Raw genomic sequence first — 27,645 nt, forward strand, 5'->3', positions numbered from 1 at the left:
AGCAGCCCCAGAAAACTAACTCGGGTCCAGACCAAAAGAGCTGACCAACTGACCCACACAACAGGGAGCTCAATCAGACTGTTATTGTTTGAAGCCCCTCATGCAGCAAAAACTAGTTGATCAAGTGGATAAATGAATCTCTCTAGGCTCTAGTTTTCACAATTACAAAAGGAGTTTAAACCCATTTTCCTCCCATGATTATCAAAATTTGTAGACACTGACAGGCATAGGCAGAATAGATAAACAAGATTATACTGTATAGCACAGGGAAATATATACAGGATCTTGTCCTGCTCAGCACAGGAACTGACGTATAAATACTATTTGATGAGGGCTTACTTTCTGTGTTACCTTGGGAGTGTATGGTGAGTCAAAACCAGAGTTCTTAACCCAAGAAAATAAAAACTTCTTCCTTTGAATTATTTTAACTGATGCTGTATATAGGGCATCAGTTTATACAAATCTACAGTATCTAATGGAGAGCACTAAGAGAACAGCAGACACTTAACAATGACTTGCTGGCAGTTTAAATGGACCAGGGTTCAGGCGGAGCAAAATTAAAATATTGAAATATTGAAAATAAAATTATTGAAATACCTCTAAAACATAAATAGATTACCCCTCAATTGTAGGGGTAATGGAAACTAGTTGAGAAATGAGCTCCCACTAACCCAAGATCACATAGCTGATGTTCAATACAAGCAAGAAGAAGAGACAGGTGTTTCTCATTCCAGATCCCAAGCCCCCTCTGTAGCACTTGAAGGCCTGGGTCTATGTGCCTTGAACGGCCTCAGGAAGCCACTGGCACTATCAAGTCACAAGATAATCGCTGTTCGTGTGCATCGGAAACAAGACTAACAAAACCCAAATGCACTGTTCTAGCGCATTCTGGTAATATCGAGGTGCCACATAAGGACACTGTGTGTCTTTAAGGACACCCTTTGGGTTGGGAGACCTCAGCCTCCCACAGCTTCATTTATTGCACTTGAACTCAAGAAGAGGAAGTCCCACCTGCACACAGATCACAACACCCAAGGGCTGTGGCCACATTTCACAGGAAACCAGACCTAAAACGGACTGAGGCAGAGTTTCTGCGAAAGGACACTACTTAACATTGAGAATAACTCTACACTCAGCCAATTGAACGGATTGCCAGCTCCTGAAGTTCCTCGTGATGCTAGCACGGAGCCCCCCACCAAGGGACATCTCAGCACAAGGCTGTTTGTGCTCCCCACGCTGCTCAGGTAAACCACGTAGGCCAGCCTGGTCTAAGTGGTCATCTCTGTGTCATAAAGGATCATTGGGAAAGAGCTGACCACCAAGAATAAAAGGTTTTTCTAACATGGAATGCAGGGCCTTCTATAAAGCATCAAACAGGCAGAAAGCAAGCCAGTTCTCTTAATCAGCTTTTAAAAATCCCTTTATTCTGCTGGAAGAAGGAATCATGATACTAACCGATAAAAAAATGAAAAGATTAAATTGAAACAATTGTCTCTTCCTGGAGCTTGGGGCCCTCGACTGTGGGCTACTAAAATCTAGAGGCCAGAAAAGTTGTGGGCTTTCTTGGCTGAATTTTATCAAGATAGCCTTGATTCAAAGTAGGCGTTAAGTCCTAGAGCTTCTGTGAGTATACGTATATTTTTTTAACTTTCTAACTTGAAATGGTTTTCTTTCTGTCTTGGTGTGGAGAAGGGTGTGAACTTTGCATTCATGCTGACCATCCTCCCTCTGTAGAGGTGAGGAGTCCAAAATGGGGGAGCGAAGTTAGGGTAAAATGCCCACCTTCTGGGGGTACCAGGAGGCATCTCTTCCAGATGCCTCTTCTTCTTAGAGAGAACAAAGAATAAACTAGAGCAAGGCAGAAAAGAGAACGGGTGTCCCCAAATGTCTATACTTTAAAAGACCAATGCAGCTGGATTCCATCAGCGCTGGTTTTATTACTCTGTACCAACGTTACTTACCTACTTATCTCTCCCTGTTGTGGCATGGCCCCTCAAGGAAGCTGTTCCTTTGGATTCTCAAGGGCCACCCAAGTCACAGGGAATAGGCATTTCAAAAACCAGGAAGCCAATAGTAGGTCAGGCTAATTGGAGGTCAGTTACGAAATGACAAAGCTTCAGAAATCCTCTGAGAAACTAAAGATAAAATATGCCTTAGAGAAGCAAGAAGGGCAACTGGTGTTTATTTAACTCTGTTTATTGCCAACCCATCTCTATGCATTAACTCATTTAATCCTTACATCCAACCTTGAAAGTCAAGTATCATTTTCCCTGGTTTACCAATGAAGAACTTGAGTGGCCCAAGTAAACGCTCAGGGTGGTCCAGGCACTGATATCAGTAACAGAATTCAAAACTACACTGATTTGCACCTGATTCTAACTGATGTGAATGGTGGCCGCTGTTCCTTTGCAGCTTCATAGAGCTCATCTTTTGTCTGTTCATGGAGTGCCCTCTTAAAGGTGATATTTCTCTTTCTTTTCTCCAAGGCGCCCTCTCAGATGACTCTATAAACAAGACCATCCTAAAACCAAAGGTCATGTGGTTTTCTGTACTATCTGGCTCCCTCTTGCTTAACGCCTGAACCCATCTCCAGCTCACTTTGCCATGAGTCAGATGCTGTCTTGGAAAGACTGTAGAATTTAAAATCTAACTCAGTCGCTCAGGATCCCAACTCTGCAGCTTGAACAGATATGTTACTTTATTCCTTCTAATCCTCAATTCCTGCATCTTTACAACGGAGCAAGAGCACATCACTTGTATTGACAACTTTTTAGCCTCAATAATATAATATTTATATTCAATGACATAAAGTGTATAGTTACTACCTAGCATGTACTCAGCAAATGTTGGCTCTTTCTCCATTACTTTCCTTTCCTCATCCGACATCAGCTCTGGCATTATTCCTAAAACATGATCATAATCAGCATGGAATTGATTCATACAGATAAATTATGATGATTTCACTTTAATAATCTCATTAGAGGATAGTCACATACCACAGTTACATGGCCTTGCACGACATACAGAGCTTTTGAGCACATTGTCTATTTAACGATCTCAACAACTTAATGAAGTAGGCAGGGTAGTAGTAGATATTAAAACTGAGGCTCAGGTAGTTGATGAGGATGGACGGTATGGTGATAGGGAGAGGAGGCTTTGAGGTCTGTCAAAGCTGAATGTGAATGGGGCGTGTGACTTAATTATGTGTTTGGGGGTAAGTGGCTTAACTTCTCTGACCTTAGGTTAGCTGTCACTGGTGTTTTGTAGTTCAAAACTGGGTGGATTAATACACATTATGGGTTGCTAAGTGATGAAAAAGAGCATCTTTGGAGTGTCTGACACAGGAGATGTGCAGGAAACGGATAAACGGCAGTCATGGAGTGTTGACACCAAGGTCACAGGGAGCAGCAGAGTTAAATCTAGAAGTATCCTTTTATGAATACCGCCACATCCAGCAGTTAGATTCACCGTTGCAGGCAACTGCCAAGGTCCAACAGGCCCTAGGCTCTGGACAGTGGCTCCAGGCCATGCCTACCCGTCCTAGCATGAGAAAGACAGAATGTTCAGAAGGGTTAAATTATTAAACAGAAATGAGTAGTTGAGCCTAAGTTAGATTTAAAATTTTTAACAGATTGAATAAAATTTTCAATGATTTTGGAAAGTTATCAAGAAGGCTGAGAAACATCAGGTTATACAGGTTAGCTATGAAAAACAGAATCGTGGGAAACAGCATCATAGAAAGTTTTGTGATTTTTTTTTGCTTCTGTTACATCTGCAGACAGAATACTTTGGGAATCAGCACCATGCTTCTTCATCTTAATTTTAATCATGACTTCCAAACAGCAATGACCAGTAGATTGCCATTTGAGTGCCTGCTATGTGCTGTATAATGAATACTCATTGTTTCTCACTTTTTTAGTAGATACACTTATTCTTATTCCAAAAAGAGGATACCGAGGTTCAGAGATTCCATACAGTGTCCATTTCACACCAGAAAGCGGAAGCAGGTCTACTGAAATCCCAAGCTCCTGCTCTTTGCACTCCATTCCATCAGAGCCCGGCTGGATGTGCTCAGGGTCATGATCACAGTATCGTTTTCCTTCAGACTAACCAACAGCATTTTAGAAGTCCCAGATATGCCATAAGCAACAGTAAAAATATGCATGTGAGTTTGTTTTTCATATTTCATTGGTGATGCTAACTGAAACACTGTTTCCCAAGCACTTATGTGTGGTAATTAGAATGCCACCTTGTTTACATGGCTTTGTGCATAGCTGTTTGCATATTAATGAGCCAAGTATGAGCCAAAAGATCTGGGTACCACATGGAAATTCAATACCCATGCATTTGAGGGCATAGTCCTTAATTGTGGTGTCTTCTCTGTTGTATTTAGCATGAGATAAATACGAAAGTTGGCTAGTAACCCCAGCCCAGCTTCTGAGAGGACTGAGCATTTGTGGTGTCCTTAGGGACCCACACTGAGTCATCAGCTTTGCAGATTCAGAAGACTTATTTTATCCAAGGCACTCAGAGTTGATGGGACTTAAGGGCATTGCCAGACTCTGGTATTCGGGGCCCTACCTCCATCCATCTTCTGTGACTTTGTTCAAGTGTTAAAAGTGTACTCAAGTTGTAAGTTCCCTCTCAGGAGGCAAATCTACACAGGATATCAAATGACTGTCAGGAGGTGGCTTGGTTAGCACAAAGTCAGAGCTGGGTCATTGTAATAGCTGGGTTTGCTAAGCTATTGATGATCTGCTATCTCAACAGGCACCTGGGAGCCAGGCTGCCCTACAACTGCTTATGAATATTCATAGAGCAGGTCACCCTTACTCTTGGGCAAATCTAGGGATCTCCTGACCACTCCATCTCTATGGGCCTTCCCAGAGAACACGTCCACACAGTCCTTATCCCAAACTCCTACTTCTGTTGCCAAGCTCTCTCTGTTAAACCACCCCACCCAGTCTCTGAGAAATAGATAGCCTGGGTTTGAATTCAGACTGTTACTTCCTAGCAGGTTAATTTTAGACAAGTTATTTAACTTCTCAGAACCTTAGATTATCATTTATAAACTGGAATTGCAAGACCTACCTTTTGCATTTGTGTTGAGAAATGAGATACAATATGTAAAAGTTACATGTTATATAGTGTCTAGCAATAATTAAGTGCAAAGTAAATGCTAATGGCTATATTATCATTTTTAGCAGTTATCATGAGTTTACATTCAAATAAACCATCTTTAGATTCTTTTGGGGAGGGTGTCACTTTTTAAGAATTTTGGCCTATAAAGAAGTCTTATTTTGAGTTGATTTCTACAGAAAGTTAATCTCCTCATTTTTGCATTTATTTCAATCAGTCATCTATCAAAGCTTTAGTAGTATCTTCCAACTCCTCAAATGCACTGATCCTCTGAAAATACAAAGATTTCATGAAAAATGATAGAAGTTCCTTTGGAATACTTTCCTTGCCAATTTCATATCCTCTGTGCCGTTCATGGTGCTGAAACTTAGAAGTTGCTCAATACTTGCCTGTTGAACTAGACTTGCAAAAGTTCAGAATTTACAAAATGCTTTCACTTCCATGGTCTCATTTGGTTTCCAGAATCTTCCTCTGAGCAAAGGAGCATGAGTGCTTATATCCTCATTTTTCAGATTAGAGATAGTGAGGGTCAACTTGCACAATTCACAGTACAATTCAGTGTACCTGGGCTTAAAGACCTGCCTCACATCTTGCTAGGAAAGTGATCCTGAATAAAAGAAGGGACAAAGAAAGCATTAATTATATAAAGGAAGTTCAATTTAGGAGTTAAATTCTAAATGCTCTTGAAGTTACAAATTAAGTGATGATCTCATCTGAATCCATACTGTGCATTTGTTCGCTAGACAGATTTGGCCAAAGAAGGACTCTCACTGAACAAAACGACAGAATTGTTCAATATTGAAAAATCTGGGTCACTTGGATTGTTGCCTTACCATGGAATCTAAATTAAATGGAATGTCCTACATAGGGTTCTAGCATTCAGTAAGTGGTACCACCAATATCATTGTAATTGTCATCTTTATTATTATTATTATTATTATTATTATTATTATTATTATTATTATTATTATTATTATTAATTACATCACTCTTAGTCCAGTCTTGGTTAGACTACCTGACTTTTCATGCCTTTTCTTTTTTTTTTCTTCCCTTTTTTTTTTTTAATTGAAGTAAAATTTGACTCATAAAGTTGTATTGGTTTCTGGTGTACAACATAGTGATTCAGTGATATATATAAATATATACATATTCTTTTTCATATTCTTTTTCATTACAGGTTACTACAAGCCTTTGAATATGGTTCTCTGTATACATTTTACTGTATAGATCTCTGACAGATCTATACAGTAAAATGTTGTTGTTTATTCTGTGCATAGTAGTGCTTTGTATGTGCGAATCCCAAGCTCCCAATTTATCCCTCCCTCCCACCCCTTTCATGCCTCTTCTTTGGATTTTAAGTTTCCCTCAGACTTCTTTGAGGTCCTTCTTATGGTGAAACTGGTCCTCAGATAATGACTAGCATACAGCAGGTGCTTAGTAATGACTGCTTAAAGAATGACAATGCTTTCACCATTGGGCTTGAGTTGTTCAGGGGAGGTAGGCTGTCCTGTATGTTGTGATTGACAGACAAATAGATTCATTCCTGAATCTCAGTTTATTTTCTTATATCTTTCTTTTTCCTAAAATTTGCCTTCAGTACTGCCCCAATGTATTAATCAATCAATGGAGAATCCATCACAGTTGGGAATCTTCAGATTAACCTCAGCCTGGCGGTACCTGCCCATAATCGGTGTGCTTCTAGCATCATTTATGAGAGCCAAATGAAAACAGGAACAAGGTGAACACGTGAACTTTCAAAAAAAAAAATCTAATTAGACTCTTAATCATCTATATTTTATTTACAGTCTCATTTTATCTGAACAGTAAAATAACTTTAATGATAAGAGAGCAGAAAAAGGAAGGGAGGAGGAAATTAAGCAAGAAGGAAGGGAGGACAGAGAGAAGAAAGGAATATGAGAAAACAAGATGAGTGAATGAGGAAAAGGAAGAGCTATTTACTACTGAATGGGGGGAAAAGAAAAAATTCATACCACTGAAGGAAGGGAATCTTTTTTTCAAAAGAGAAAAGGAGATGGCTTTTGACAACAAAAAGCTCCAGGAGTAATAAATTCCTAAATGATAGATTGCATCAGCTCATTAAGGGTGTTTTCAAAACCATTTAAAATAAAAAACGGATGCATATGTACGTGGCCTAGAGATACATAAGGGAAGTTACTTGTTACCAAGACAGTTGGTAAAAATCTTTTGCCAGTTAACAAAATATGTCCATACTTAAATATCAGAAAAAATAGGAAAGCAATCTCCCATATTCCTCAAAAAAAAAATCTATAATAACAATCCATTTGACTTCAAATGCCTCCATTCACTGGAAATCCAATAAAATTAAATGTTATATTTAATTAAATTTAGCTGATTGCCCTGACCAGGAGATAGAATTAGAAATCCAATCAGCATATATCTTTCTCTAAATATGAGCATCTCTAAAATGAAACTTTCTCATTTGTGATATGAAGATAGAAAAAAATTACATATCATTGTGACCAAAATTAATAAATATCTTCATCTGAGAAATCTTGGTTTCAACAAGCTTGCTCAAAACCCATGCATGCGTTCACAGACACACGCACACACACACACGCACACACACACACACACACACACGCACACACACACACTTCCTGGCTGTCTTCCCCAAATATGTCATGTCACTCCCTCCCTTGACCCCAGATGACATCCACCATTTTAGATATGTTGGGTGCTACTGTGTAAAGAATTAGATGCATGTTGTATGTATTTTATATTCAGTTCTTTTCTTGTTTTCCTGTTTTAATGAGAAAAAGCATCAACCCTTAATTTAGACCCTCTCCTTCAGCCTTGACCTAGTTTGAGCTGCATGGCTACATCTTCGCTTTATGACAGATTCTAATATTCTTTTCAACAATTCTTAGTTTGCTTCCGGTCATTTCCTGTATCTATTTAGGTACGTCGTCATTATTAGAATGATGTTTCTTAAATTTTGCAATAAAACAGAGGCTAGCAGTTTCATAAGTTTTATCTTCAAGGAATAAAGAAGAAATGCTTGGGAGCAAAACAAAAAATTTCCTTACTGTAAAAGCATTGTTTTCCCTTCATGAAATATTAATTTCAGATCAGGTTGAAATGCAGCAGAAATATTTATGATAAAAATGTCTCTTTGCAAGCTCATTTTGGCATCAGTGAATTCCCAGTGGAGAACAAGAGTTCTCCAGGAATAACAAGGAAATGGGATTTGTTGTTTTACATGTTTCCAATTGTTTAAACTGCTTATGATACCAGAAGGGTATTAATTATTCTTGGATTAAGATCCTCACCAAAATTCATTCTATTTATATAAAACAAGTCTTTCCTTCCTAACACATTCACTAAGACCTCAGGTGTGTTCCAAGTTCAGAAGCAGCCATTCTGGGTTTAATGCACAAATGTAATGTCTATTCTTTGGAAGTCTTACAAATGCTCCCAATCTGCAGAATCCCATTCCCTTTATTTCGGTGTTCTGAAACATGGGTGTGCTTTAACCAACAAGTCCATTACCTTTACAAAATGCTTTTCAACCTGCAAAGTGAGCTAATCAAATATCGTCATCTCCAAAATGGTGGGGTTATTTGGCCAAAATGGACAATTAGGGCAGGGACCCCTTTACCCTCAGGACCCCAGTCACGCTGTGCGCCTATCTTTGACATCGTCCTCTTTATACCTTGAGGGGGATAAATAAGCTTCATAGGGAAGCAGCAGAGCATAGCGTAGTATTTCTCAAGTTGGGGTTCCTTTTGGACCCCCAAGGAGCCCCAGACGCTTAGGGGTCTCCACATCTCACAGAAACTCTATTATTGAAATGAAAGTATGGATTTCTAAGCCAAAATAAATTAATCACAACCCTATTCCAGCCCTTTTGCCTAGGCTTTGGAGCCCAGTGGACGGTCAGGCAATTCTAGCCTTCAGCTTGGCATTTACAATTAGATCTGCACTGGTGTCTAATTTTTAATGCAGTCAGTATTTTCCCTTGTTGGAGAAATAAACAGGTGTCATGAAAACAGGTGGCCTCTTCCTGTGACTCCCCAAGGGCCCAGGGTCTCTTCCTGCCCAGTCCCTCCCTGACTGGGGGACCGTGCAGGCAGGGTGCAGTTGGCACCCCCACGGCACGGCCAGCTCTGGACAGATTAGTACCGTTTGCACCGAGCGCCCCACTGTGACTGACAGATGGCACCTAAAAGTCACTTCTCTTTGGCAGCCAAAACCATGCTTAGGCTTTATTTCTGTGGCTAACTTGGAAGAGAAATGATAGAAATGCCTTGGTTCCTATAGAAAATGAATGTGCCAAACACAGTGAGATGTGGCCACGGCTGGGGCACCCCAGGGTCTCAGGTCCCTGAGTGAAGGCAGGAAAAGCAAGGGTCTGATGATGCTCCTTTATCTCAGACGGTGTCTAGATCCTAAAGCTTCCCGGAGGAAGAACTGCAGGCCTGGGGATGCTCCTCAGCCTGGAAGTCCCTCCTCCCTTCGGTTATCAGACCCCAAGTCAGGATCAGGGTTCCTTCTAAGGAAAACTGTAGAGGAGCTGGGAGGAAACCCTTCTCCGTGGATTCCCTCGGTGTGCCTTCCCACTGGGCGTGCCTTCCTCTGAATTCCACGAACACCTCATGTTCCTCTATTATTTGGAGATACATATTTAATCTCACTCCTTTGCAATTATTTACAGCGCCATGGAGAAAACAGACGAGTGCTATGAGGTCAGAGCCTTGCTCTGTGGTCTCTCACACCTCGTGTCTGGACCACGCCCTGCACACAGCAGACCCTCAATAAATGCGGAACAAATTCTACCTTGTACTGCAGCTGTGGGAACCCAGCTTTTACTTACTTGTTGCTTACAGACAAGATCTCTTTTTTAAAAATATTCATTTCTTATTCAGGTGAAATGCACCTAACATAAAATTAATCATTTTAAAGAGAACAATTCAGTGGCATTTAGGACATTTCCAGCATCGTGTAACCACCACCTCCATCTCATCCCCGAACGTGGTACAGACAAGGTCTGACAGAGGAACTGCTGTTCGGTGGCCTTGCTCACTCTCACTGAGGTCATAAACATTGGGATGCGGTAGCTTTCTTTTAAACATTTCATCGAGAATTAACTCAGAAGTAACTATTAACGTATGGAGGATTCTTGGTGAGCAGTGGTGGTTCCTCTCTTTCCATTTCAGATGAGCTTAGAACAGCAAGGAGAATGGAAATGTGATTATTTGTTACTTTCCATAACAGAGAATTGTCAGCGAGGGGTGGGTGATGGGCAGACGTTAATGAGTGGGTTAACATTCATACATCCACTTCCTCTGCTCACTGTCCATTAAAATTCCTGGGACATCTGAAAAATGTCAGTCCCTGGGCTCTAGCTCAGAAGAACTGACTCAAAAATTGGGGGGCATCAGTATTATTTTTTTACATTTTTTTATTGAGTTATAGTCATTTTACAATGTTGTGTCAAATTCCAGTGTAGAGCACAATTTTTCAGGTATACATGAACATATATATATTCATTGGCATATTTTTTTCTCTGTGAGCTACCATAAGATCTTGTGTATATTTCCCTGTGCTAGACAGTATAATCTTGTTTATCTAGTCTACAATTTTTAAATCCCGTCTATCCCTTCCCACCCCCCGCCCCCTTGGCAACCACAAGTTTGTATTCTATGTCTATGAGTCTGTTTCTGTTTTGTATTTATGTTCTTTTTTTTTTTTTTCAGATTCCACATATGAGCGATGTCATATGGTATTTTTCTTTCTCTTTCTGGCTTATTTCACTTAGAATGACATTCTCCAGGGACACCCATGTTGCTGCAAATGGCATTATGTTGTCGGTTTTTATGGCTGAATAGTATTCCATTGTATAAATATACCACTTCTTCTTTATCCAGTCATCTGTTGATGGACATTTAGGCTGTCTCTGTGTCTTGGCTATTGTAAATAGTGCTGCTATGAACATTGGGGTACAAGTGTCTTTTTGAAGTAGGGTTCCTTCTGGATATATGCCCAGGGGCAGGATAACTGGGTCATATGGTAAGTCTATTCCTAGTCTTTTGAGGAATCTCCATACTGTTTTCCACAGAGGCTGCACCAAACTGCATTCCCACCAGAAGTGCAGGAGGGTTCCCTTTTCTCCATAGCCTCTCCAGCATTTGTCATTTGTGGATTTTTGAATGATGGCTATTCTGACTGGTGTGAGGTGATACCTCATTATAGTTTTGATTTGCATTTCTCTGATAATTAGTGACATTGAGCATTTTTTCATGTGCCTATTGATCATTTGTATTTCTTTCTTGGAGAATTGCTTGTTTATGTCTTCTGCCCATTTTTGGATTGGGTTGTTTGTTTTTTTCTTATTATGTCATATGAGCTGCTTATATATTCTGGAGATCAAGCCTTTGTCGGTTTCATTTGCAAAAATTTTCTCCCATTCCATAGGTTGTCTTTTTGTTTTACTTATGGTTTCCTTTGCTGTGCAGAAGCTTGTAAGTTTCATTAGGTCCCATTTGTTTATTCTTGCTTTTATTTCTATTGCTTGAGTAGACTGCCGTAGGAGAACATTTCTGAGAGGTATGGGAGATAATGTTTTGCCTTTATTTTCTTCAAGGAGTTTTATTGTATCTTGTCTTCTGTTTAAGTCTTTGATCCATTTTGAGTCTATTTTTGTGTATGGTGTAAGGGAGTGTTCTAACTTCATTGATTTACATGCTGCTGTCCAGTTTTCCCAACACCATTTGCTGAAGAGGCTGTCTTTATTCCATTGTATATTCTTGCCTCCTTTGTTGAAGATTAGTTGACCAAAAGTTTGTGGATTCATTTCTGGGCTCTCTAGTCTGTTCCATTGGTCCATATGTCTGTTTTGTACCAATACCATGCTGTCTTGATGACTGTAGCTCTATAGTAGTGTCTGAAGTCTGGGAGAGTTATTCCTCCAGCCTCTTTCTTTCTCTTCAGTAATGCTTTGGCAATTTTAGGTCTTTTGTGGTTCCATATAAATTTTATTATGATTTGTTCTAGTTCTGTGAAATATGTCCTGGGTAATTTGATAGGGATTGCATTAGGGCATCAGTATTATTTTAAAGTTTCCCAGGTCTCTCTGAAGGGCAAACAGGTATGAGAATACATGCTTACTTCATCTGGTGGCCATCAACTGTAGGTGAATAAGCACTTCTCATTTCTGGAGACTAAAACCCAAAGGTGATATATGGCCTTGAATTAATCTTAAAGTTCAAGTTAATATTAATGGGCCATTTCTCCATATCTGAGACCCATATGTTCTCAAGTAATCCTCACAAGAGCCCTACAGATAGCTGTGGTGTGACCCCCATTTTACAGATAATCAAACTGAGGCTGGGAGCAGGTGTCCCAACACATGACTAGAATGTTTCAAGGCCAATGGTTTGCAATACCAGCTGGTAGAGAAGGTTACTTAACATGTGTGGATGTCAATTTGGTTTTATATAAAGTAAGGATGATAATGCAGATCGTATGGGCTTATTACAGTGGATGCGGGGGATACATAAGAGGCATTCAGTGTTCATTCATATTTTTTTTGAAAATATACACATCAGAAAGGGAAGGGCCTTGTCTTTTCTATAATACGTTACCTTCATAAAATCTACGGACGTGAAATTCTGTCTGACTCACCACATCTCTTTCTCACCACATCCTTTACAAAATGACTAAGATCTGATAAGACCATGGTGCTCTCAGATGGGGCTTAGACATTCTGAGTAGAGCAAAGAGCAATTCGCCTTGTGGAGTGCCGTCCAATCTGTCATGTGGATGACACCACAGGGCTGACTCATCCTCTGATGTGGGTCACTAAGACCCCAAATTTTGCTTCTCAAATGCCAGAAGAGTTGGACTGTCTTCATGACATTTTAAAATTCTTTTTTGTACAATAAATTGCTCACATCTCTCAAAAGCTGCTAGTAAAATATCTCTTTGGAATTTGTATTAAGATGTTAAAATACAAACCTAATTTGATGGTACAGATCAAATAATTTGCAAAGGTTTAAGTATAAAGCAAAAGCTAAGAATTCCTTCCCCAGCCTCTTCCCTGTCCATCCCTGCTGCCCTGTGTTCACACTTTGTCAGAGTCTTTCTGCAATTTTGCTCTGCCAGAAGCTCTATTAGAGAAGACAATAAAATGTGAGAAATGGAATAGCAGGCTTCCAACTTTTTAAAACCATTTTTTTTGTCACCAAATATGGATGGATTGTAGTTTTTCAAATGAAACTTTTTTTGTGGAATCTTTGAGCTGGAAGAAACCTATGGAGCCCAACCTGTTCATTATTCGGGAGAAAAAATTGAGGCTCGGAACCTCCCAATGCCTTGTTCAAGGCTACCCCTTGAACAATTCAGGGCTGGAAAGCAGCTTCCCTGGCCACCTCCCTAGGCCTCTGATCCAAGGCAATAAGCCTTGGAGGAAAGTGTCCTGTACTTTGTGATTCCTTAACTCTGAGTGTAAGCACCAGCCAAGAGCCAGACACATGGGGAGCCTTCCATAAAGATCAACTTATGTTTTCTCATTTCAACACTGCTTCAGTACTGCTGGTCAACACACTCAAAGGAATGAAATAACTATATAAGCAAGATATTTAAATTGTGAATGCTCCTAAAGTGGGGAAGGGGTTATAAATTTGACCTGTGTTACTCTAATTGAGTAATTTAATTCCTCTAAATAGTAATATCCAAAAATCAGTGTCAATAACCCTAGATACCCAAATATATAACATGACCAATGTTAAAGCAACTTGCAAACTGTACTTTGTTATACAAGTAATTGCATACCCATATTTCCATAAAGCTTATAGTTTATAAGATTTTTTCAGATGCATCAGCTTATTTCACACGTAATTGTGGAAAAGGAAGATATGGACTTACCATTTATAAATGAGGAGAGACCACATGCTCAGAAGAGGTCACACACTACTTAATGATAGCAGCGGAGCTGAATAGAGTCCCTCAACTTCCAGTCCAGGACTCTTCCAGTATTAGATGTCCATGATTTGTATTATGTTGATAAAGATTCAAGTCTTCTTCCCGCCACCATGGATGACGAGAGAGCTTCCAAAGTGGCCATGCATGAGCTAGATACCCCACGTTCCATCCAGAGAGAACTGTCTATGCATGAGTACTTAATAGTTACCTCCCTTTCACCTGCTGTCATTCATTGACCTAGATGTACAAGGTGAGGGGAGTGGCTGTGGGGTAATACAGAGGGTATCTGAGGACCTGAAGCTTAGTCCTAGTTCTTTAATAACTTTCCTTCAATTACTGGTCCAAGATCACACAGCTCATATCCAAATCTCATCCTTTGTCATGTGCAGTCCTTGACAATCAACCCAGTGGTCCTTCCCAAGCCCGTTGCCACATGCTATCAACATCCAAGCTGCTGGCTTCCATGGTCCCACCAAGCTGTGCAAAGCCTCTGTGTCACACTATGTATTCTAACCTCACACTTTTGCAAATGGCATCCCATTTGCCCAGAGCACCTTCCTTAATTCTAAGCCAGGAAGATGCTGACTTATTCTGCAATCTCCAGCTCAACTATTATCTCCTTTATGAAGATTCCACTGGCTGTCCAAGGCAGAGTTAGGATTTTGTTTTTTTGTTTGTTTGATCTGTATCTGTTTGATACAGAATCTATCTCATGCTGAGTCTCAGGCATGCCTGGAGGCAGGGAATGTTTCTTATTAGTTAGTTTCAGCAAATCATGATCAGATAGATGAACGGATGAATGGATGGACACAGGGATGGCAGAATGATCTAGGAGTAGTAACTGGCTAGGAAACAGAATGTTTGAGTCCTATGAGCCTGGGCTCTTATTGCAGATGGGTGATCTTGGGCGCATAATTTAACCTCCTGGAGCCTCATTCCTTTTAACAGTGAGATCCACTCTCAAGCCTACTACTCTCAGCTGGGAGCCCCAGGGGGCTGATGGATAGAAACCATGCCAATGGCTCCTCTCACTTGGCTTCCTGTTGAGTTCGGCTGATGGGAGACAGCAACAAAAGAGATTCGGGGTAGGAGGGGTCTGAGATGCAGATTTTTATTCCACCTGCCGCAGCTCCCTCCCTGTGGGTCCCTCAACTGGAAGCCACAGTTCTTTTTCCACCATCCTCGACTCTGAGTCTCTGTGACCACTGGCTCCCCCGACTCCTCCAGGCCCAGGCATGGTAACAGCCCCTCCAAGGTCTTTCACTATCCTTTGTGGATTTCCTACACCCTGCCCACATCCTTTAAATGTTCTCTTTATTAAACTGTTCTCAAATTACCCAATTTGAGGGTGCCATCTGTTTCTTGCTGGAACCCCAACTGATCTCGTGGGTAATATCCTTTACACCTCCCAGCATCTCTGTGTAGATTGAATGCAATCATTGATGTAAAGCCCTATTGAATACCCCCAGGGTCTCTGCTGCTAATTTATATGGTTAATGGGGCTAATGATCTCTCCTATGTGGATGAATACAAGCCGCAAATAAATTGTTGCATCCTGCGTGAACCGGTTTATAAATATAATTTCCAATAAACATTTCATGACAAAATCACACTTGGAAAAGAAAAGCGTCGCTTCTCCTGCACGCACGTGGGCTCCCCGGAGCAGAGCCTGGGCTAACGCGCCCTGGGTGCCCGGGGGAGCGCACAATTGCACTCCAGGAAAAACAAGCTCGGGAGAGGTTCGCTCAGTTCCCCGGGGCAGATGGGATGGATGCTGACAGAAAGAGGACAGCATGTCAGAGACGAAGCCCCCTCCCCCACCCGCTCCTGAAATAAACCAATTATCTACCTGGATTGATTCCCCTGCTGTCTTTTCCTCTAAGCTGGCACCTGTATCCCATTTTAACAGGAAGTGGCAGGAACATGTTCCCCAGAATTAAAACATGGTGTGTAAGGCCCAATAATGAGCTTGCTTTTGTTTCCGCAGGCTGAGTTGAAGATCCCTCTCATTTGCCCGGTGCCAAGAACGATGAACAGGCAGTAAGTACCGCAACGTCGCTGTGAGCACGAGTCCCCTGGCTCCTAGTCGGGATGGGAGTCAGGTCCTGGAGTAGCGCTGAGGAGGGATGCCAGTGCGTCCCCACGCGGATGTGTGAGTGCTCAGTGAGCACCTGCCCCATTAACAGCGAATTTTTTTGCGGGCAGGCCCCTTGTTGTCCCCCAGAGCAGATTCATGGATGCAGGGGGGTCGTGGGAGCAGGGTGCAGGGACTAGAGACACTCAGCACCAGAATGCCAGGAGGGCATCCGAAACCACCCATCACTTCACACCCACGTGTAACATGAGAAGGAAAAGGCCAGCAGTTTGCACCCTCATTCCCACCGCAGAGAACCCGGAATCCCACCTTCTCTTTGTGGAGCACCTGGGGTGGGTGATGTGGTCGGTTGGGGATATCCAAATGTGTATCTGAATCAGTAGAAAGTTCGTCCCATACCTAATGTCTATGAATATAATAAAAAAGGTAGCAGGCCTCCAAGTTGTAAGAAAACAAAAGACCTTTAAATTGAGAAAGTTAGTGTACTAATTTTAGAATCAGTCTACGTATCTATTTATTTGCTTTATTTTGCCAATTGGAAAGGCAGTATGGTTCTTCTCTGTGTGAAATGAGCAGTCGTTGTGTGAAAACGAACATGAGATTCAGACTCAGGCAGGCCTGGTGTAAATACCTTGCCTTGTCTGGTCACTGTACAGCTGTACATTATTCAGGAAGTTACCTGACCCCTGGAGATTTGAGAAGTTACTTACAACCCTCCTCCGGAAAGTAGGATCTGACCTGGAGAGGAGGAGTGCCTGGCTCCTGGGTGGATCCCTGGTCCTAGAGGGAGGCTGATGGACAGCCCAGGGTAACCAGGTGATGTCTGGGCCGCACAGGCAGCCGCTAGGCACATGGTTGGTGCCCAGGGTGGCACAAAGGCAGCAGCCCCAGCTTCAGACCCATATCCCTCTTTGGTGACAAAGTGGGGTTACTCTGACAATCTCAGCAATATTTGCTGTGAGTTTCCCTTTGGCTTTGTAGTCAAGAATCCCTACCCTTCAGCCCTTGCTTCTGTTTCTCTCCATGGTGGCATCCTGTGCCGAGGGTCTCCTTCGTAAAGAGGAGTGGCATCTCCCTCTCATGACTCGGGGTAGCTTTGTTTTTCAGCCACACAGTGAGCTCTTGGCAATTGCTTCTGATCAAGCTTTCCAAAGAGCACTTTTTGAATTTAGCTTTAGAGTCACATCAGATGTGAAGATGCCAATACATAGACCAGAAAACAGACCAAATCGTCATAAATTCATAAACATTAGTTTTCTCCTGTAAGGTTGCTGAATCTGAATCTGTACTTTTATAAGATCCCCAGTTGATTTATAGTCACATTAAAGTTTGAGAAGCATCTGACTGAAGAACAATGGTTCCCAGAGCCATTTCCGTCCTGGCAGCCTGCACAGGTAGCTCTGATATTTATCAAGATGTGACTCAGAGAAGTCAGTCACGAATTGGATGTTGCATGAGCACAATAAATTGGAAATTTGCTTCGCTCCACCTACACATGTACATGCACACATAGCTAACTACACACACACATACACACACAGGGTTTTGTTCTGCTATGCCTGGGGGAGCACCCCTTCCTCTATGAAAAGCATTAAACCAGTTAATTCAAGGCAGTAGATTTTAAACCTGGCTGATCAGTAGAATAATCAAGGAAGCTTTAAACAAACAGCAGCTTCAGTGACCTTCCCCCGACCAAAGAAATCAGAATACCTGGACCGTGGGATGTTCTTTTTTTTTCATTTTTCAGTTTTATTAGGTAGAATTGTTACAATTTGACCACACATATAGAATATATTTCATGTAAATACATGTACACAATATACTGTACATATTTTTAAATTTACGTATATGTACTGTTCACTGTTTCTAAGTGCTTAGAGCTTTAGCTTTTTAAACTTACATAGTTATCAAAGGAATAAAGCCAACCACAAAATAAGAATGAATTCAAAAAGATACATACACCCCACTATTAATGGCATTATTTATAATTGCCAAGATATGGAAGCATCATAGGTGAACATCAACAGATGAATGGATAAAGAAGATGCAGCTTATATATGCAATGGAATACAACTCACCCATAAGAAAGAAGGATATTTTGCCATTTGCAGCCCTTCATTCCAGTGGGATGTTCTTTTAACGCTCAACTGAGTCTAGTCTGTAGCACAGCTTTCAAAATGCGGTGTAACACATCTCCCAATTCTATAATCTGGAATTCTGATTTTATAACGTGGAATCTTTAATGGTCTTTGTAACTACAGCTAATTTCTTACTCTCTCCATTTGGGCACTTTTACAAAGAAGGAATGAATAAACACAAATAAAAGGATGATATAGAAATAGATTATATATTTATACACATGCACACACATATAGATGTATATGTATATACACACACACATACACACGAGTAAGTACGCATACGTGCATTTCCCTTTAAGTGTATCAGCTGGGTCAAAAGCATTTACTGACTAGTACACACTTTGCTGGGCACTGAGCCTGGCACCTCCCTTACAAAGATGAACAGGATCTAGTCCCTGCCCTCAAAAAGCATTAGCCGTAAGTTAAGAAAATCATTTTCGTATTACGTAGGAAGTGATGGGAAGACTCCACAATGCTATGGCGTCCCGATGTCCTGATTCTAAATTGCCTCTGAAATCAGCAGGCTAGTCTACATGAACTGTCTCAGCATCAAAACTTGCCCTCTGTCCATTACGCCCTCAGGGCTGGACACCGGAGTCTCAGATTTGGCTTCCAGTATCTCTTCATCATTCTGGACAGAACAGATTAGATCCCTGGTGCTGCGGTTCTGAGTGTTTGGGGAGAGACGAGGTCGCTAGAGTGATTGCTTCCCGGCCCTTCCAGTAAGCAAACGCCCTCTCTGGCCAGGCTCCTGTGGGAACTCTGGGGAAGATGCTCTCATACATCCCGGACAGGGGGCTGATGGGAGAGCCAGTGCCCTCAAGGCGTCCACTTTGAAATATGCTAAAGAGTTCTAACAGTAAACTAGCTTTGTTTATCCTGAAAATGACTCCTAGGCCTCACAGAAATTTTAGAAAATATACAGAAGTACCAAGAAGAAAATGAAAATCCCCAATTATGCCAGTGGCCAGAAATAACCACTCTTTTGTTACAGATTTCATTTTCTATATCTTTGTGTGATATTCTGACATTTCAGGAAGCCTACTTTTAAAACTTGTACTGCTTTCAGTTATTCGTAATGCTTTGTATTATGACCCTTGGCCCACATGAGTAAATCTTTTTTAAAAATCAGGGTGTTATTAAGAGTAATGCTTAAAAAAGGTTCACTATCCCTTATCCATCATTCCAAAGCCGATAGGCTTCAGGATACTGAAAACTTCTCCATAACTAATTTGATGACAAAATGCGACCTCCAGTAAGGTGAAGTGCCGTATGTTCTTTGTTTGACCCACTTGGTATGAATATCCGTGTGTCACTGTAGGAACAGGAACGTGTTTAATGAACGGGTGCTACTTCAGAGCTTACTGGGGATATTACATAGGATTCAACACAGGCACAATATTACTTTCCTAAAATCCAAAATATCCTGAACCCCTAGCCCTAAGGAATTTGGAGAACAAATGGTGGATCTATATTTTATCTGGTGATTTTTCTCTTGACCTTGATGTTGGATGTTTCAGTTGTTACCTATAAAGTTTTACGAGGCAGTTTTATTGCCAAGATTTAACGTAATACTTTACACCCTAGGAGTGTTAGAATAGGCTGTGTCCCCTGGTTCCTAGCATGCGGTGCTATGTCGCATGTAACACAATTATTCTGTGATAGTCTAGTATTACATAGGAACGCAAGTTTAATCAAATTCTTTGACAATAACCTAGTGTTTCTTTTCTTGCTTCGGGGAACTTGTCTTTCACGTCTATTTTGGAAACAGTTTTGATGGTAGATAAAAATTAGAGTTTGTCTCAAAAAGAGAGAATCTTAGAGGTTTGGAATTCAAGCTTCCACACATGGCTGTAACCCCATTAGCAACAGCTCTGTGAGATAGAATTGAGGCTCTTTTGTTTTTTCCAGCGTGCACATGTAGCTTTTATTAGGCAATGTATGCTGTGGTTAAAACCAATTACCAAGGCTAATTTCAGCTTCGGGTCACCCAAGATCGTTTTAACCCCAAAACTTCTCTTCCCGTTTTGGCTCTGGATTTATGTTTTCAGATGATTGGACTCTGTAGATAAATGTACAGAAGTGACTGATCATTGTTCTCACGTGAAGGCTTCTTCATTACTTTATAAGTGTACAGTGTTTTTTAGTATATTTATGGAACCGGGCAACCATCACCCACATCAATTTTAGTATTTTTATATTCCCTATATATTGCAGATACAAGTTCCTTACCAGATGTCTGAACATTTTCATCAACCCCAAAAGAAACCCCTTACCATTTAGAGACTTCCTGAATAGTCTTAGGATAAAGGGCTCACTACCTTCTGAGACAGTAAGTTTAAAAAGTATAAGAAAGTGCCTCTTTGTATTGACATCATTGAAGCCAGCTTCAAGTAAATGTCAATCATTAATCAATAAGCAAAATAATAATACTTTCCTAATACTTTTCCACTTGAATTCAGTGCCTAGTTATGAGAATGAAAGGGCAGAAAGAATAAAAAGTCCTACAGGCGAGTCGTGCCTACAGGCCAAGAACTCTGTTAGTCATTTGACACCATCTGCGCCATGCTGTCGGCTACTCAGCACTGAAACCCCCTTCCCATGTCACCACATGAGAATCCCTCACTTTGGGATAATAGCCTCCCCAGTTCAGAGTCAGTTAAAGCCACATCCCTTTGACTCCAAAATCTGTGATCTTTGTGCCATACTGAACTGCTTCACAACAACTAGGAAAACCATCCTTGGATGTAGCCCATCAGGGACACACTCCCAAACTGAATGACTGTTTTGCTTATGAGGGGCATATTTTCCCTTTGAAAACTTGCCTGATAAAATTCATTCAATCACTGGGTGGTGATGGATACCCAAAGGGCCCAGTTCAATATCTGGTGCACAGGAAATGCCCAACAAATATTTCCCTCTATATGGATGCATGATAAAACTCCTTGTCAATTCCAGGTCATTATTTTCCATCATGATATATGTGAGACCCCCTGCCTTTGACCTCAGGAAGCAACTGCATTTTGATTTGCAGGAATTAATAAGTGTAAATCCCACTGAATTTGGGGGAAAGGAGAAGCAGCAATGTTGGCATCCTGAGATTAGAGTCTTGCACCCAACAGAGTAGTCAGTGTGGCTGCCTTCTCAGGAGTAATTAGGAACCAACTCTCAAGCCAACCAGTGTCGCCCACTGGTGCTATCAAAGTCACGTGGCTGAGATTCGGTGTCGTGGTTGGCCGGCAATTAAAATGTTGCAAGCTGTGAGAGGTCATAGGAGCGAGTTGGCCAGAGGTTGCAGACATGGCCAGAGACACCACTGCAGGAGCAGCAGGTGTGGCTGACCCTGAGACTCGTGAAGCTGGGTGGTGATGGGGGAGTGGAGGACTTTAAGATAGCCTTACGTCTTTCATAATGGCAGGATTGTCAGTTGGAGATGAACTAGCTGATTTAACTCACCTACCACCACTTGGGAAACTTCCAGCTGAACAAACTTAGTCTCCTGCTAACTAGCCACAAGGTTGGACTTTTCATAGATATAGACTTTAAAAACACCACAAAATAAAGAAGGTTGTGACTTATTTAACATCTGCATTTATTGTTATCATTCGAGTAATGTATATTTATTGTAGAAAACTTTTAAATACAAAAAAAAAATAGGAATAAAGAAAAAATACACTAATCAGTCCACTGAAAAAGAGTTAGCACTGTTGGGTATTTGCTTTTTGGCTTCCTTATACAACTATTCATTCTATTTTGTTTTTTAATTTTAATATACCATAAATATTTTCCAATGTTACTAAAGTCATTTTTACAGCTATGCAATCTTTCATCATTTTTTATATTCTTCCACTGCTGGAAATTAACACCCTCCATGAACTAATTTGACAAACTCTATGACTCTAACCATGTCCGAATGTTAAGATTTGGACATCTGTTGTTACCTGGCAATGAGCAAACCCAGCCATCCCAGGGAGTGTTATCAGCCAAGCCAGTGTTTGGAGAAGCTGACCCCCAATGACAGTTTATAATGATCACAAAGTATTAGATTATGTAAATGTGCAGAGAAATTGAAAACAAGACCCGGAGTTTGTGGTTGAGTCCTTCATGAGGGCCAAACTACCAGTCGATTGCATGTTCCACTTTATACATACCTGACACTTTCCCCACAAATAAGGTATAGGAAGGAAAGTCAACTTCATGCAAACCTTTGATCATATCCAAATACACTCGATAACCAAAAAGGTGAAAAGTTTTCCAGAAGTTTTGAATAAATTTGACTTGAGGCCAATATCAGCACATCCTGGAAAATGAACCCAATAGAAAGGAAAAAAAGGTATTTCCTGAGAGCCTGGCTGCCTGGAATTTCAGAATTTCTGGAGAAGAGAGACCAGATCACAAACAAGAGCAGAGAAGTTTTATCACAGGCTAAATATCCAGTAGGAAAGTATGAGTTTCTCCTGCTTGGTTCTCCATTCTCGACTTCAATTCTTCCCCTATTATTATTTTGGAGAGGGGATGTAAAATTTAAAACTGAAGGTATATATTTTAGAAGCTTAAAAATACTTCTGTTGAGTTAACCCAAGAAAGGCAATATTAGACTCAAACATTTATTTAGCTCCCATGTTGAGGTGGACAAATGCTTCAGTGCGTAATACAGTGGGCCCTGTGCTGACTTAATGGGACTCAGCTCTGACGCTGACCAGCTGTGCCATTTTAGACAGCCTCTCTGAGCCTCATTTTCTTTTCTATCAAATAGAAATAGAAATAGTAATTATCTAAAAGGGTTGTTGAGAAGGTTAAGTGATTCAATGTGTGCAGTGTGTTTAGCACCGTGCCTGGCACGTGGGGAACATTTGGTAGATGTTGTAGCCGATGGTACTTCCTAAACGTGACCACAGTATCTCCCATCCCACCTGCTCTAGTGCCATGTGACCTGCACACTCCCCATTCAGAGGTGAGTCTATTTCTCCACCTGCTTTACCTTGTGTGAGCCTGTGGCTGTGTTGACCAATGGGATATGACAGAAGGGACACTGTGCCAAGTCTGGGCAGAGGCTTTAACAGCCAGGCAGCTCTGCTTTCTATCTGCTTCCATCAGTCATATGCTATGACCACCATGCTGTGAGGCGCTCTGGTCATGTGGAGAAACCCTGGGGAGACAGATCTCATGGAGAGACATGGAGTCTGAGGGGCACTGGGCACCAGGCATCAGGCACCAGGCACTTAAGAGACTTAAGAGTCAGGAAGTCATCTTGGGCATTCAGCTCAGTCTAGCTTTGAGATAAACATCTGAATACAACAGCATGGAGGATCTAAGAGGAACCCAACCAGCTGAGAACCAGGAGAGATCAAAACAAATCATTGTTTCTAAGCCACTGCCTTTAGACTTGCATGTTATGCAGCAAGACGGCCCTAAAACAGATACTGTCTGCTATTTTTATAATCATCACAGTCATCACCTCATGTAAGACCCTTTGCCGTTAGATATTCAGCATTCAGCTTAGGGATTTGTAGGATTTGATATCCTACCTTGAAGAACATCCAGTCTAGGTGAGAATGACAATCAACAACTCATAGTGGGCAAGGAGAATGCTAATAAGGGTTTTTTGTTGTTGTTCCAAGTGTGTGCAAAGTGCTAAGGGGACACAGAGGAGTGACTGGTGACTCCGTTAGGGAGCAAATCTTGGGGATGAGCATGGTGGTGTTAGAAGAGACACCCTCACAGAGGAGATGACAGTTGAGCTGAGCTTGGGGAACGATGAGATATTGCACAGTAGTAAATGGAGGAGAGTAGGGGTAGACTTTCTTAAGTAATTACTGCAGCTGGAAAAGCTCCATCAGGACTTAATACAAAGGACAACATTAAAATAGCTGACAATTTGAATTTTGTTACTTAAAAACTGAATCTAAGTAATTGGAGGAATAATTTCTCAGCAATTTATGATGGGTGGTGGAATTCTATTTCCCGTATCTCTTTATCAATGGCAAAAAGAAGGAGCATCAATCTATAACCACAAGGAAGATAAAGGCCTGAGTTTGGGTTACATGATTTAAAATCCTGTGTTGCTGAAATGAATTTTTTGCTGCCCTGCCATGTTGCCTTTTGGATAGGCTGAAATTAGAGGCATTTGTGCTGCCCTTTGTTGTCTGTTTAAACAAAACTTCTTTGGGTAATGAAAATTCTACACCCGGGTCAGTTTCTGTGGACTTTTCTAAGGATTCTATCAGCAAAGATCCAAGAAATTTTATGAGGAAGAAATAAGTCTTTTTCTGCCATGTCAGCAAGTTTTCATCTTCTTCCTTTATTTTCTGCAATTGCTTTAAATATTCAATAGAAACAAAAGAATAGTTATAAAATATGCATAAGGTACACAGAACAATAAAACATTTAGACACATGCACTCATTCTCAGTTTTTTTAAATTGCTCTTATTTTTGCAATTTCCATTCACATTTCTATGATCGCAACTCCTCACCCCCCACAGGGAACAACTGTCCTGAATTTTGGGTTAATCATTCACTCACTTTTATTTTTAATTTTACAACATATGGTTGTATCATTAAAAATAATCCATTTGGTTTTGCTTTATTTTGAACTTTAGGCCAAAACCAAATCATACTACAGAGTCTATTTTGCACCCAGACTACCTGGTTTTTGACACCCGGGTCCATTGTGAGACCTTGAGCCAGTTAGTAAAGTGTGTCTGTTTCCTCAATTGCAAAATGAAAATAGTAAGAGTGCTTCCTTCCTAGTGGGCTTGTGAAGATTAAATGAGCTGATTGTTTAAGACATTTGTATATAAATGGAACATAAGGCAGGCTCTATACATATTAGCTATTATCATTCTACAATCTGTTTTATGACTGCCCCAATTTACATTTCAAAGATAATCCATGCTATTGTAGTAGCCACAGTTCCTTCAATTTCATGGCTGTATAAGCTTTCCTTAAGTGCATATAATGCTATTTATTTATCACTGTTCAGGCAACAGATGCTTGGATTGTTTTCCAGATTTTGTTTACATCAGGGCTGCTAAGAACATTCTAGTTTGTGTCTTGGACCATGTATTCAAGAGTGTCTGTGTATAAAGGCATATTCTTAGGATTGAAGTTTCCGGAGCACAGAGTATGCACAGCTCCAGTTTTATCAGATGATGCCACAGCTTCCAAAGTCAGCAGGCCATTTTACATTCCTGCAAATGTGCGTAAGTGGCCCATTTTCCTCACCACCTCGTCAAACCTCCATCCTGGCCGTTTTAATGTCTACCATACTGGTGTGGAGTGGGGGGTTAATCTACCTTTTGTTGACTGTGGTTGTGGTTGAGCATCTTTTCAGATATTTACTAGCCATTCGGTTTTCTCATCTACACACAGAGATAGTTAAAATCTTTCATTCACTTTTCTGTCAGTTTTTGCCTTTTTCATGTTGATTTGTATGAGTTATTTATTCTGGATCCTTTTCCCAGTTTGCGACTTGAGTTTTCATTCTCTTTTGATGTTGTCTTTTGGTGACAGTAATTTTAAAGCAATTGAGCATAACAAACTCTTCTTTCTGGTTTGTCGATTTTGGGTATTGCTTAAAGAAACTTTCCTTACCCTGAGATCATTAAGATAGTTTCCTATACTGAATTCTAACCATCATAAAACTTGTCTTTTACTTTTAGGCCTTTAATCAGCCTGGAATTGATTAACTTGTGGGTAGAATCAAGTTGGGGAGGATCATTTTTTTCATACAGGTAATTTATTTAGCATCATGTGTGAAAAAGCCCATCCCTTCTACACTGATCCACAATGACAGCTCTGGCATGGCCAAGCTTTCTTACAGAGGTGGATCTTTTTCTGGGCATCCTCTACTGTGCCGTGATTAATGTGTCCACACCAGATCAATTACACAAGTCCTAATTAGTATAACTTTGTAGTAATTCATGGTATCTGGGAATTAACAACCCCCAGTTTTTACTTTATCAACAAATTGCCTCTTGAATGTTTACTCTTTAATAGACACATTAAAATCAGCTTATCAATATGTATACACACCCACACAACCTTTTGGGATTTTGATTGGAATTACTCTGAATCTATAGATAATTTTGAAGAGAAATGGCATCTTTATGAAACTGAATTTTCCTGTTCATGAACATATTACATATCCCCAGAGACAGAGAGATAGAGACAGAGAAAACTTCTTCAACATAATTTCATAGTGTTTTATAATTTTCTCCCCCAAAGGACTAGACTTTAACATCTTTTGAGAGATTTGTTTCTAGGCATTTTATGTATTTTAATGGTATTATAAATGTTAAGATACTACCCCAGTTTTATGTTTAGATGTTTGTAGCTGGTATGTATGTTTTTAGAGATGATGTCTGCAGCAGGCTTGCAAAATGTTTAATCAGTTCTAATAACTATCAGTTCATTCTTTTGACTTTGCTATGTCAATGATAATGTCCTCTGTAAGTAATCTAATTTTGTAGCTTTCTTTCCATTTTTCATACTTTTTTTTCTGCCTGATGGTACTGGTTAGGACCTTCAAAACAATGATAAACTAAGGGGTGATAGTGAACACACTTGTTCTTAATGGGAATGTTTTCAATAGTGGAGCACAAAACATAAGCCTTGTTTTCAGATATTGGTAGGTTTTGAATATCAGGTCAAAGACTCTAGGTTGCCAAGAGTCTTTTTTGTTTTAATTATAAAGAAGAATTCAATTTAATCAATATTTTTCTGTATTTATTGAGATGATTATATATTTTCCCTTCCCTTACTGTTAATGTAATGATTTAAATTAATAGACTTTCTAATGGTAAACAAAACTTTAATTTCTGAGATAAATACAACTTGGACATGACATGTTAATTTTTAGTATATTGGTGCAATGAATCAGTAATGCATATTAGTGAGAATGCCTTATAATTTTTCTCTCTTTCTGTCCTTGCTGGATATTGGCTCAGACTTGTGCCAGCTTTGTCCAATGAGTTAGAGGGTATTTCCTGATCTTGTATTCTCAGTGGGTAATAAATTGTCCCTTTATCAATAAGACTATCTTACACTGGTATTTCCTTGGGGAAGATTTTCAACTATTGATTCAATATCATTGTTGGTTCTAGAAAGATGCTCAGTTTTACTACTTTCTCATGAGTAATTTTTGATGTTACGTATTTTTCTATGTATTTGTTTATTCAATGATATTTTCTTATTGTTTTAACCTCTGTTGTGCCTATAGTCTCCTTTTCCATTCCTAATTTTGTCTGTTGATGACTCCCCTTTCCTTCTTGATCAAGTTTGCCCAAGGTTATCAATGTCATTAG

General features: G+C 40.3%; 1 protein-coding gene across 1 annotated transcript in view; it reads left to right on the plus strand.

The window, feature by feature from the left end:
- The first annotated feature begins 1,020 nt into the window (after nucleotides 1–1,020).
- Nucleotides 1,021–27,645, plus strand: part of CLNK (cytokine dependent hematopoietic cell linker) — a 144,548-nt gene continuing 117,923 nt past the window's right edge. Inside the window, exons 1-2 of the mRNA XM_045508735.2 lie at nucleotides 1,021–1,244; nucleotides 16,091–16,143. Of these exons, the coding sequence (XP_045364691.2) occupies nucleotides 16,133–16,143 (11 nt within the window). The 5' untranslated portion in view covers nucleotides 1,021–1,244; nucleotides 16,091–16,132. The remainder of the gene's footprint in view (nucleotides 1,245–16,090; nucleotides 16,144–27,645) is intronic.

This window comes from Camelus bactrianus, chromosome 2 (genome assembly GCF_048773025.1).
Source record: "Camelus bactrianus isolate YW-2024 breed Bactrian camel chromosome 2, ASM4877302v1, whole genome shotgun sequence".
NCBI classification, from domain to species: domain Eukaryota; kingdom Metazoa; phylum Chordata; class Mammalia; order Artiodactyla; family Camelidae; genus Camelus; species Camelus bactrianus.